This window comes from Triticum dicoccoides, chromosome 7A, assembly GCF_002162155.2.
Source record: "Triticum dicoccoides isolate Atlit2015 ecotype Zavitan chromosome 7A, WEW_v2.0, whole genome shotgun sequence".
NCBI lineage: Eukaryota > Viridiplantae > Streptophyta > Magnoliopsida > Poales > Poaceae > Triticum > Triticum dicoccoides.
In genome coordinates, this window is record NC_041392.1 from 227,627,397 (window position 1) to 227,639,763 (window position 12,367).

At 52.9% G+C, this 12,367-nt stretch overlaps 1 protein-coding gene across 1 annotated transcript; it reads right to left on the reverse strand.

The window, feature by feature from the left end:
• Positions 1 to 6,634: 6,634 nt before the first annotated feature.
• On the reverse strand, positions 6,635 to 8,637 carry LOC119330610 (fasciclin-like arabinogalactan protein 7). The gene is made up of 2 exons (XM_037603726.1): positions 8,529 to 8,637; positions 6,635 to 7,668 (listed from the first exon to the last, which is right to left on the reverse strand). Exon 2 carries the CDS (start codon positions 7,636 to 7,638, stop codon positions 6,841 to 6,843), a length of 798 nt encoding a protein of 265 aa, XP_037459623.1. The 5' UTR covers positions 7,639 to 7,668; positions 8,529 to 8,637; the 3' UTR covers positions 6,635 to 6,840.
• Between the last annotated feature and the right edge of the window lie 3,730 nt (positions 8,638 to 12,367).

The following is a 12,367-nucleotide window of genomic DNA, read 5'->3' on the forward strand; positions in this document are numbered from 1 at the left end:
GGGCGGGCCAAGAGAGGCGCGCAAGTGCCCTGGGAGAGGCGTCGAGGAGCCCGCGTCATCGGTGGTGGGAGGAGTAGCCGGGGGTACCTGGTGAAACGGAAACACGTGCTCATCAAAGTAAACGTGCCGGGAAGTGAACGCACGGTGGGATACGAGATCGTAGCACCGATATCCCTTGGAGTTGGAGGGGTAACCAATGAAGATGCAAGCGATAGAACGAGGTGCGAGTTTGTGAGGAGCGGAGTCGGCAATGCTAGGATAACAAAGACACCCGAAAATACGCAAGCCATCATAAGATGGGGGCGTACCAAAGAGAAGATGGTGAGGTGCATAGTTCCACCGTGAGCGGCAAGGGCGAAGGTTAAGGAGAAGAGAAGCAGTGGGGAGTGCGTTCGGCCAGAAACGAGGCGGCACATTAGCATGGAACAGGAGCGTGCGAACGCAGTCGTTCAGAGTGCGAAGGACGCGTTTGGCTCGACCGTTCTGCTGGGAAGTATACGGGCATGCGAGACGAAAAAAATGTGCCGTGATGCGATAGAAAAGTGCGGAAAGCAAGGTTGTTGAACTCTTTTCCATTGTCAGTCTGAAGAGCAAGGATGTGACGCCCAAAATGCATGCTGGCATAGGAATAAAAAGCCGTCAAAGTGGAATGTGCATCCGATTTTCTGCGCAAAGGAAAAGTCCACACATAATGAGAATAATCATTAAGGATAACCAGATAATATAAATAGACCGAATTACTAGGAACCGAAGAGGTCCACACATCGCTATGAATCAACTGAAAAGGAAAAGAAGCTATGGTGGTGGAGTTATTAAACGGGAGGCGAACATGTTTGCCGACACGACAGGCATGACAGGTGTGATCCTCTATCTTATGACAACTGAAACTGAAACTCTTAAGAATATGACGAAGTGTGACGGGGTTGGGATGAGCCAAACGAGCGTGCCAGAGATCGACACCGGCGGAGAGAGCAATCAGTGCGGTGGTGGAGGTGGACGGCGAATGCACCGGATAGAGCTCGTCGAGGCTGTCACATCGGTGAAGTACCATCCTGGCTCGAGCGTCCTTGACACAAAACCCAAGCTCGTCAAATTCAATAGTAACAGGATTTTCACGAGTTAAATGACGAACTGAAACAAGGATTTTAATAAGATGAGGTGACACAAGTATGTTAGACAAAGTAATAGGCATGGAATTAGAAGAAAAAGAAGTGTGCCCGACATGTGTGATAGGGAGTGTGGAACCGTCGCCGACAATGATGCGACGATCGGTGATGACGGGAGTAAAGGAGGCAAGATTACTAGGATGAGCAAACATGTGAGCCGTAGCCCCGGTGTCCATGTACCAATCATCACCTCTGGTGTAGTTGTTCGGCGTAGAAGCGGCATGCAGTGCGGGAAGGAGCACCATGTCCCATGGCGCCGGTGAGGGGGACGAAGACGCCATGGGGAGGCCGTAGCCACCGCTCAGTAGCGGCTGTGGGTACTCTCCAGACGATATGGGAAGCATCCCTGGCTACGACTACGATGTCGGGTAGGCCGGATGGCCCGCCAGAAAAACCTGCTGCCCAGCGGGCGAGTGCTAGCCTGCTGACGACCCCCACCAGTACCCGAGAGCCCCGTACACGGGCGCGTCGAACGCCCCATGCAACAGCAAGGGGTCGACGGGCAGAGTCGGTGTCGCTGGTAGGGCGACGACGGACTGGCCAGAGAGCGCCGACGATGGGGCGGCGACGTACACCAGCGGGGACAACGGAGCCAAGCCGTGCGGCAAATTGGAATGGGCTGGCAGGGCGGCGCCGTAGGGCGCCGATGGCGGAGCCACGCCAGAGGGCGCCAGCGGCGGGACGACAGAGGCAGCGAGAGCAGGCTGGCGGGTGACCAGCTCCATGCGGCCGGACGTCTCCAAACCCAGTACACACGGTAAGCTGGCTGCATGCATCTTCACGTGAGTTTTTTTCATGCAAACTGAAATGGCACACGGTAAGCTAGATGCGAATCCGGACGAAGCGGCGGGGCTAGCGATCGCGCGCGCTGGCGATGGTGCAGCGGCGCGGGGCTAGCGATTGGTGGAGCGGCGGCTGGCGATCACGCGCGCGTGTTGGCGATGCAGGGCTAAGAGCATCTCCAGCCGTTGTGCTCCCCAGCCAGCATTTTTCTTTTTGCTTCTTGGGGTTGGCCCGGCGAAATATTTGGCATGGGATCGAGAACTTTCCCAGTCGTCGTCCTCCCCAACCGGCCCCGAGCGCGCCACGCCTCCTGCCTGCTCACATGCATCGCGACACCTCATTCTCCTCCTACTCTCTCCCTCGCTCCCTGGACGCCATGGCCGAAGCCGTCGTTCGCTCACTCTCGCTCTCTCCCACCTCGCCGCGCCAACTCCCACATCTTCGCCCGCCTCGACGCTGCGCACACGCAGCCGCGTCCTGTCCTCTCTCCCCTCCCCGCCCTCGCAGCCCTGCGCGACTCCGCGCGGCATGCTCCCTCAACGAGCAGCAGCCTCGCTCGAGCAGGGGGGAGACAGGAAGACGAGCAGCAACAGCCGCGGCCACAAGGCCGGCTACTGCTACTGAGCTTCTCGCTGAGCCCCCTTGAGCTCCTCTGGTGAGCACCGCCGCTCCTGCCTCCCCTCCTAAGCTCCGTCTCCTCCTCTAGCTAGTTGGCCGCAACCGCCGGCTCTACCGTCCGCCATGAACGAAGAACGACTCGATGTCGAGCTGCCCGAGCCCACTCCTGCTGCCCGTCATGCTCTGCGAGCTCCCAGCAGTCCGCCTAGCCGCTCGCTATGCTCGGAGACGAGTCGTAGCAGCACGACGCGGCTGCTCCGGGGAGGCGCGACGGGGGGCCAACGACGGGCGACGGGGCTGGCCGCTTGCGGCTCCTCCGGGAAGATGCGAGCGAGGCCGGTGACGGGAGACGGGGCCGGCCGCTTGCGGCTCCTCCGAGGAGATGTGGGCGAGGCCAGCGAAGGGAGACGGGGCCGGCTCGCCGGTGGAGGGCGTCCAGGATCGCCGGAGTGAGGAGCAGGGGAGAGAGGAGAGAGAGCGGAGGAGCGAGGCAGGCATGCGGGAGAGAGCTTTTTTTTGCATGCATCACGTGGTGGGCCAAGTCAGGAAAAGAAGGAGAGAGAGATTTAGAGAGGCTGGCAGTGGGCCTTTGGCAGCGAAAGTATCGCGCCGGCGCCCCCAGCTGCCTCCCGCTTTCCTAGGTTTCACTTGCACGCGCCGGCCGTAACTTTAGCCAAATCCGGCGAAAAACGTGGTCGTGGGGGCCTGACTGGGAGCATTTTTTGCTGCCGGCGCTAAAAAAAGTGCTTGGGGGCCTTCCTGGGGGGACGGGTGGAGATGCTCTAACGGGGATCGGATGCAGCGTGTACGGGGCAGTGGGGAAAGTGCGGGCGGCTAGGGCAGCACGCACGCAGGGAGAGGAGAAGCGGCGGCCAGCGCGTATGTCGCGCGGCGGCGGCTAGGTGGCGGCGGCGGCGGCGCAGAGGTGGTGCGCAGCGGCGGCGAAAGCGAGAAGCCTAAAAAACTGATACCATGTATGAGATTATGATTGCACGATGTATCACTCTCGTGCATAGGCACGTATATATGATGTATAAAGTGGGGCCTCTATCTCAATCTATACAACGAACTAAAAAGATGGGCTTAGTCAATATACATGCACAAATAACATACTCAATAGTGTAAAGTAAACTGTCCCAAAATTATGGTTAGGTGGAAAGATTTTTAAGAGTGATCAGCCAATAAATCGGCCTTGTACAAGCTTTTGTAATATTTACTCTGAATAAATACTCCTGATGTTTTAATATATAAGGCGTATTGATTTTTCAAAATGTCAAACTTCCCTAACTTTACACAAGTTTACACAGGAGAATATCAATATCTGAAATACCAAATGATTATCATTACATTTGCCATGAAATATATTTTCATATTTTATTTATTTAGTTGTGTAGATTTTGATATATTTTACTATAAACTTAATCAAACATACGAAAATTGATTTTGAAAAAAATGTTTACTCCTCATATTTTGAAAACGAGGGAGTAGTTCATATGGCATGTCATTCTCTTCTTCAAGATAATGTACATGAGAAGCAATGGTTGTGGCTGTGTACATCACTCAATATAGAGGGGGTAATCCGTGGATTTTTGGCTCCTGGATGCTTCACCCCCTGTATGAACATTAAATTTAAAAACTGAGAAAATAAAATAAAATCTGGAATTTTGGAATATCAAATCTGGTTGTTCAATCTATTCCCGTACGAAGTTCCGCAAAGAAATGACATTTGTGGTGCTCTTCGTAAAAAGACAAAATGTTCCTATATATAAATTTTTTGTTTGGGTGGATCGTAGGTCGGAACGTATTTTCTTGGTCTTGATACCTTGTTTTAGTATATATTTTCACGAAACTTCACACTCGAGTAGATTGGACACCCAAATTTAATATTCATATAGGAGGGAGGAGCCCCAAGGAGCTCCTGTGCATTTTTCGGATAGTCTATGTTTAGGGCATATCTACATACGCCTTAGTTATCGCATTTCTAATTGACTCAATCAAATATAAAACACAAACAAAAAACAAAAAACCAACTATCCACATGAATTTTCACATAAGATCAATGACGTAGATCAACTATGTAGGACTTACATGTGCAATATTTAAAGCAACTCCAATGAGGCGATCCATTTCGTCCGCCTGTGTCCGTTTGGGTTGGCGCAGACAAAAATGAAAGCCCAATGCGATGACCCAAACCCAAATCATGTCCGCCTAGCATCCACGCCGACTCATTTCTGGCCCAAAATTGCGCCTGAAATGCGTCAGCGCGAGCGCAAAGCGGACGCGCGGACGCGCCGCACATCTCCTTGGCGTCCGTCACGGCCGCACCTGTAGGCCAGCCAACTACCACCCGTCGTCTTATTTGTAACGACCACCGACAGCGGGCCCACTAGTCAACCAGTGGAAGCGTCCTTTTTTTAGCACGCGTGCGGCGGGGGCCGGCCTCATCCACTCCCGTCCCCATGTGACCCACCACCACTCCCTTTGCTTCCTCGCCAGCGATAGCAAATCCTAGCAAGCGATGAGCCTCTTTGGTGGCAGCAGCAGCGACAAGGGTAAAGGCAAGGGCACCCCCGGTGCCTCATCCTCCCGTGCTCCTCCTCCTCCTCCCCGGTGCCGGCGCGTTTCCTCCCAGGTCGCCGGCGCCTGCACATCCCGGTGCACCAAGCGCGGTAGCACTGGGAGTACAGGCAGCCGCTGCCCTACCCCTGACGTCACGCTACCGCGCCACCGGTACCTGGATCCGCACCGGATCCCGGTGCCGGCTGTTCCGCCGACCGAGCGGGCGCACGGCGAGGAGGTGCGTAGGCGCCACGCACAACTCACACCGGAGCAGCAGCGGATGCCTGAGTACGCAGCCGACTCTCCCAACTGGGAGGCTTGGTTTGCCCTCGAACACCAGGAGCAACGGCGTGTAGGCGTCGACGCCGTCCCGCCGGTGTTTCCACCGCCGTCCCCGCGGGTAGAGCCAGAGGAAATGGAGGCGGAGGCGGAGTACCAAGCCGCCCTCTAGGAGGCCCCGCAGCACGCGCTGGAGGCTAGCCGTCTCGAGGAGGACGCGCACTGCGATGCGCTGGAGCAAGCCCTTGCCCTGTCGGTGGCGGGGGACTCCGTCCACATCCCGCTCTTTGTGCCGCCACCGCCACCGTCGCCGCCCGTCGAGCCCATGCTGAAGCCGGAGCTGGAGCCAGAGCCGACGCGGAAGCGCTACCCGCCTCCATCCACTTGGCTGGAGGAGGCCTACACGTGGACGAGCCAGTATCGCGAGTGGGTGAGCGCGCCTCCTGTTCACTTCGCCGCGACGCCGACGCAGGAGGTGGCCCACCTTGAGCGCTGGAAGGCGCACTGGCTCCGCCAGGAGCAGGCCGACGGCGAGCGGCAGATGCGCTACGAGGCGATGCTCCAACGCGATGCGAAGGCGCTCCGACTCCAGGAGGAGGAGGAGCGCGCGCGGCTAGCCGCAATGCCGCTGCCCCAGCAGACGCTGGAGGAGGCTGCCCTCGCAGCATACCAGGCGGCGTTCAGATGGGCTGGCTTTGTTTCCGTCTTCATCGACCTCACCGGCGGCGATGGCGACGTCAAAGGCAAGGGCAAGGCGGATGACGTCTGGGGCAGCATGCGGGCGGTGCAAACTTTTTTTTATGTTTTAATTAATGTTTAATTAGCTTTAAGTAAACTTTGGCCGGCGATTGACTGGACACTTATATTTAATATGTTTATTTTTTGTAAGCTGTTTTTTTTTCACGTCGATGGATCAACTTTCTGTTGGACGGTCAAGCTGACCCATTTGAATCGTCGCGTTGGAATTGCTCTTATGGCACATCTAAATGTCTTTTAGCAAAACTTCCAGCTAATCCTCCTATGTCCGAAAGAAAAAATGTGCATGACAACTACTCCCTCCGTTTCCAAATATTTGTCTTTTAGAAATTTTAACAAATGACTACATACGAAGTAAAATGAATGAGTCTACACTTTAAAATATGACTACATATATCCGTATGTTGTAACTATTTGAAATGTCTAGAAAGACAAATATTTGGGAACGGAGGGACTAGCTGTAGAGCCATGAGTACAGAAATACTCTCTGCATACATGCACAAACAAAATAGTAGTATATCAAGTAGTATCAACAACGACCAACCACAGAAGCATATATGATGCAAATCCTAGCACAACGCCTACTATGTCCAAAGAATGAACTCAGCAACAATCCATGTAGTAAAAATTAAGCAGCACGGATGAACCCCGCCACCGACCTCTCTCATTAGTCTCTCGCTCACAAAAGCATCATCAGGCCACCGGAGACAGCCACCGCCAGGTAACTGGCCACACTGACGCCGGCGCGGTGCGACGCGCTCTTGGACCCCGCCTTGGCCTTCGCGCTCGCCGACTTCCCCGACGCCGGGCTAGGCGCGTCATCAGAGGACTTGGCGTCGGCGGGGGCGGGCGCGGGCGCCGGGGCCAGCGGCGGGTCGCTCTTGAAGATCTGCATCGGCAGCAGCACCTTGTCGACCTCGTAGACGGCGACCGGGCGGGTGGAGTAGACGCTGCTGCTGATCTTGGGGTTGGACCACATGGACTTGATCCGGATGCTGCCCATGTTGTCGGTGAGGTTGAGCGTGTACTGCGACCCCGCGAAGGTGGCCACCGGGTTGAGGCTGCTCAGCTTGTTGAACGCAGCCAGCGAGTAGTACTTGGGCAGCGCGTGGTACAGCATCAGCGACTTGAGCTGGTCGCTGGTGAGGTTGGCGAACGTCGTCGTCCTCAGCGCCGCGAACGCCGAGTCCTTGGGCACGAACATGGTGATCCCCTCCTTGGTGTCGTTCGCCTTGCTCTGAAAGGTCTCCAGGACGTTGGTCTTCTGGAGGTAGTCCAGGAAGGTGTGGAACGGGCCGGCCACGCTCAGGAGGTCCGCGAGGTCCACGTGGCGCGGCGCCGGCGCCGGCGCTGGGGACGGCGGGAGGACGGCCGCCGGCGGAGCAGGGGGGCTCTTCGTCTTCTGCGCGAATGCTGGGGAGGAGAGCACGGCAATGGCGAGCATGGCCACGGGCAAAATGCCTGCTCTGAGCTTCATCCTGAAGGTCACCTGCTTTGCCCAAAATCCCTGAGGTCACGCAAGAACAAGACAGAATTAAGCACTGAATTTTCTTTTCGCGCTATTTCACAAGAACCTGAATTACCTAGTCTACACCAACAAAAACGCGGTAACTACTTAATTTAATGGCCAATAATAGGAGATTTTAAATTGTGGTTCCTGGCTATGCAGGAACAGTAGCTTGCTGTTCTTCCGATTTCTGCAATTTCTGAGAACTGCAAGGCGTTTCACAGTACTATGAACTAGTGAGATTTCAAGAATCATGCAGCTGCTCGATCTGAAAGGATTTGTGGTTCAATTAGATCTTTCATCAAGAGCTAATTTACTGGGCATTTCCTATCACCAAGAGGGACAAATATAGATGACGCGGGGAAAAAACATTCCAGACCCGATCTAGCAGAATTGACCGGCATTACAAAACATGTGCTACCTACCAAAGATAAAATAAAAGGCGGCAAAAACTGCTACTCAGCATGAACTGAATAGTCCTCTGACGTCCTGCAGATCTCAGCATCATGGATGGAACAAATTGCTCCAGAGCTAAAACAATGGCTAGAACAGGGAAAACCAATAAATTGCCCATTCCTGAATCCGAGAGCAGGGGGCAAAATTACCCAGCATTTCGTTGCTTCGGCTGAAAACAAGAGCCACGAAGTACAGAACGCGAAGATCTGTTCTTCCTTGGGCCAAGAACAGGGAGGATAGATCCAAATGGAGCAATGTACGCGCCTGTATGCTAATTTTTCCAAAATCGAGCGCCTCTAAGCTCAGATTGCAAAACATGGAGACCCAAAAAAAGCGTAAGGAAATTTGAGCATTTGCGCCACGGAGTTGGATTGAGATGTGAAGGACGGGTTACTGAGACTGACCTGAGCGAGTGCAGAGCGGGCGAGCAGTGAAGGCAGCACGAACAGGGTGAGGTGGGAATGGGGGTGGGGGAGAGAGACAAGAGGGAGTGTGCGTTTATATAAAAGTTGCTGTATGGGGAAGAGTAAAAGATAATGCCATCATGGATGGCAGCTGTAGATGAGTTAGTAGACAGGAGAGAGAGGTGGCAGCTGTTGATGAGAGAGAGGGAGGCCGCAGGCTACTGTGTCGGCGTCTGGGTGAGGGCCAGTTATTTTACTTGATAGTGAAGAATTACGGCATGGAAAATCACAATTGTAAAAATGCTCATTTCTTACCCAAAAATCGTCAATCAACCCAGAATGGCGGTGCATTTTAGAATCGTCGAAAGTTGGCGATTTCTTTCAAACCCCTCAAAACAAAACGATTTGTTTTCAACCAGTACTACCCTGTTGGACAAAGTATTTAGGCCAAAAATGCCACTTGGGACACACAAGCGAGGCCCAAAATGTTCGATCTACATAGCTCGTGTTCATAAGGATGAGTGTATGAGCGCTAGCGTCTGTACCGCGTAAAAAAAGAGCATCGTGTTCGTTCCCCCACTCGCCCGTCCCCAATCAGGAAGCCACCTCGAGCTAGGGTTCCCTACGCCACCTCGAGCCAGACGGCGACTTCACCCTGGTATCGTTAGATCCACCGGTGGGAGGTCCCGCACGCCACCGCCACCCCCGACACCTCCGCGCCCAGTCGCCCCGTCTCCTCATGTGCCATCACCGTCACCTCCGCGCCCGCCGCCCCTTCCAGTATGCCATGCAGGAGCTCCTCCCGCCCCGTCTCTCGAGCCATCCTTGCCATTGCTGGTGAGCTCCTCTAGTCCCCTGCCTATCGTCTTCTCCTGTATGCCTTCTTTGTTTCCTCCTCTCATGTCTCTATTACTCTCTGTTGCTCTGTGTTTAGCACTGTAAAAAATTGCATGCTTAGTTGTATGCTGATTTGGATGGTGCAAACATGTAGTGATTGATAGAATGTGGTTGTATGGTTGATGGCATGTAGTGAAAAATTGGTATGATGTATTGCTTAGTATGAATTTTGTAGTGGTGGCGAGACACCCCTGTCCCACCCCCGTCGCAACCCTAGGCAACACGAGGGCAATCGCGCTGCCGGCCCTAGGCCTCCTCTCCTCGTCTCCTCCCTCCTGCCGCCGCCTGAGGTCCCATCAGCAAAGTCTGACCTATAATGGTTGATACGTCCATTTTGCATCATGTTTTCCTACTGTTATTTATGTTGATTTTATGTATAATAATGCTTTTTGGAGTAATTCTAATGCCTTTTCTCTCATAATATGCAAGGTTCACACAAAGAGGGAGAATACTGACGGCTGGAATTCTGGAGCTGAAAAAGCTATGTTAGGCTACCTATTTTGCACAACTCCAAATGAGTTGAAACTTTACGGAGATTTTTTATGGAATATATAAGAAATATTGGAGCAAATAAGTACCAGAGGGGGCCCACCAGGTGGGCACAACCCACCTTGGCGCGCGGGGAGCCCAGGCGCGCCCTGGTGGGTTGTGCCCTCCTCGGCCCACCTCTGGTGCCCATCTTCTAGTAGATAAGTCATTTTGACCTAGACAAAATGAGGAGAGGACTTTCGGGACGAAGCACCGCCGTCTCGAGGTGAAACTTGGGCAGGAGCAATTTTGCCCTCCGGTGGAGCGATTCCGCTGGGGGAACTTTCCTCCCGAAGAGGGAAATCATCGCCATCGTCATCACCAACAACTCTCCCATTGTAACTCCCACGATTCGGCTATATCTCCCATGTGTCGAGGCATGACTTAGAGGCATAAATGCATGGTGGTTTTGTCACAAGATGGGTAATCTTCACACAATCCCATGTACTGAATAAGAAATGGATAAAGAGTTGGCTTACAATCGCCACTTCACACAAATAACAAGTTAAACATACATCATCCAGAGTATAATCAAGGTTCGACTACGGAACCAAAATAAAAGAAGACAACCCCAAATGTTAGATCCCCATTCATCCCAACTGGGCACCACTACTGATCATCCGGAAAAGACACATAGTAACGACCAAGCTCTTCATCGAGCTCCCACTTGAGTTCGGTAGCATCACCTGCACTGGTATCATCGACACCTGTAACTGTTTGGAAGTATCCGTGAGTCACGAGGACTCAGCAATCTCACACCCGCGAGATCAAGACTATTTAAGCTTATGGGTAGGATAAGGTAGTGAGGTGGAGCTGCAGCAAGCGATAAGCAAATATGGTGGCTAACATACGCAAATAAGAGTAAGATGAGAAGCTACACAACGATCGTGAAGCAAGAAGCGATCAAGAAGTGATCATGAAACTACTTACGCATAAACATAACTCCAAAACCATGTTCACTTCCCGGACTCCACCGAAAAGAGACCATCATGGCTACATACGCGGTTGATGCATTTTAATGAAGTCAAGTGTCAAGTTCTCTACAATCGGATATTAACAAATTCCCATCCGCCACATAACCACGGGCACGGCTCTCGAAAGTTTATACCCTGCAGGGTTGTCCCAATGTGACGCCCCCGATTTGACCATACACTAATCATACACGCAAACGTGTACGGTCAAGATCAGGGACTCACGGGAAGATATCACAACACAACTCTACAAATAAAATAAGTCATACAAGCATCATATTACAGGCCAGGGGCCTCGAAGGCTCGAATACAAGAGCTCGATCATAGACGAGTCAGCGGAAGCAACAATATCTGAGTACAGACATAAGTTAAACAAGTCTGCCTTTAAGAAGGCTAGCACAAACTGGGATACAGATCAAAAGAGGCGTAGGGCTCCTGCCTGGGATCCTCCTAAGCTACTTTGATACACTTTGCTGGGTCATGCCCGACTTCGAAAGATCAACACATCGCAGCCCTACCTAGGCACAATAGAGAGGTCAGCACGCCGGTCTAAATCCTATGGCGCAGGGGTCTGGGCCCATTGCCCATTGCACACCTACACGTTGCGAGGGCGGCCGGAAGCAGACCTAGCCTAGCAGGCATTCCAGTCCAATCCGGCGCGCACCGCTCAGTCGCTGACGTCACGAAGGCTTCGGCTGATACCACGACGTCGAGTGCCCATAACTGTCCCCGCGTAGATGGTTAGTGCATATAGGCCAGTGGCCAGACTCAGATCAAATACCAAGATCTCGTTAAACGTGTTATCTTGAAATAACCGCGAACGCCGACCAGGGCCAGGCCCACCTCTCTCCTAGGTGGTCTCAACCTGCCATGTCGCTTCGCCACAAAGATCCACACAGAGGGCCGTTGGGACAAAGGTCCTTTCAGCCCCCAATTCGTGAATCACTCGTGGGTGCTCCACGAGCCGACCCGACTTTAGTCACCACATGTATCATGTATAAAGTATATAGTATATACCCGTGATCACCTCCCGAGTGATCACGACCCGATAGTATAGCATGGCAGGCGGACAAGAATGTAGGGCCACTAATGATAAACTAGCATCCTATACTATGCATTAGGATTGCAGGTAAAGGTAACAACAGTAGTAGCAAGGACAGGCTATGCATCAGGATAGGATTAACGGAAAGCAATAACATGCTACACTACTCTAATGCAAGCAGTATAGAGGAGAGTAGGCGATATCTGGTGATCAAGGGAGGGGGCTTGCCTGGTTGCTCTGGCAAGAGAGAGGGGTCGTCAACAACGTAGTCATACTGGGTAGTAGCGTCGGTCTCGGTGTCTAGCGAGAGAAGAGGGGGAAGAAACAATAAATATAATACAAACAAATGCATGACAATGCATGACATGACAAAGCGTGATGCTAGATGTGCCCTAACGCGG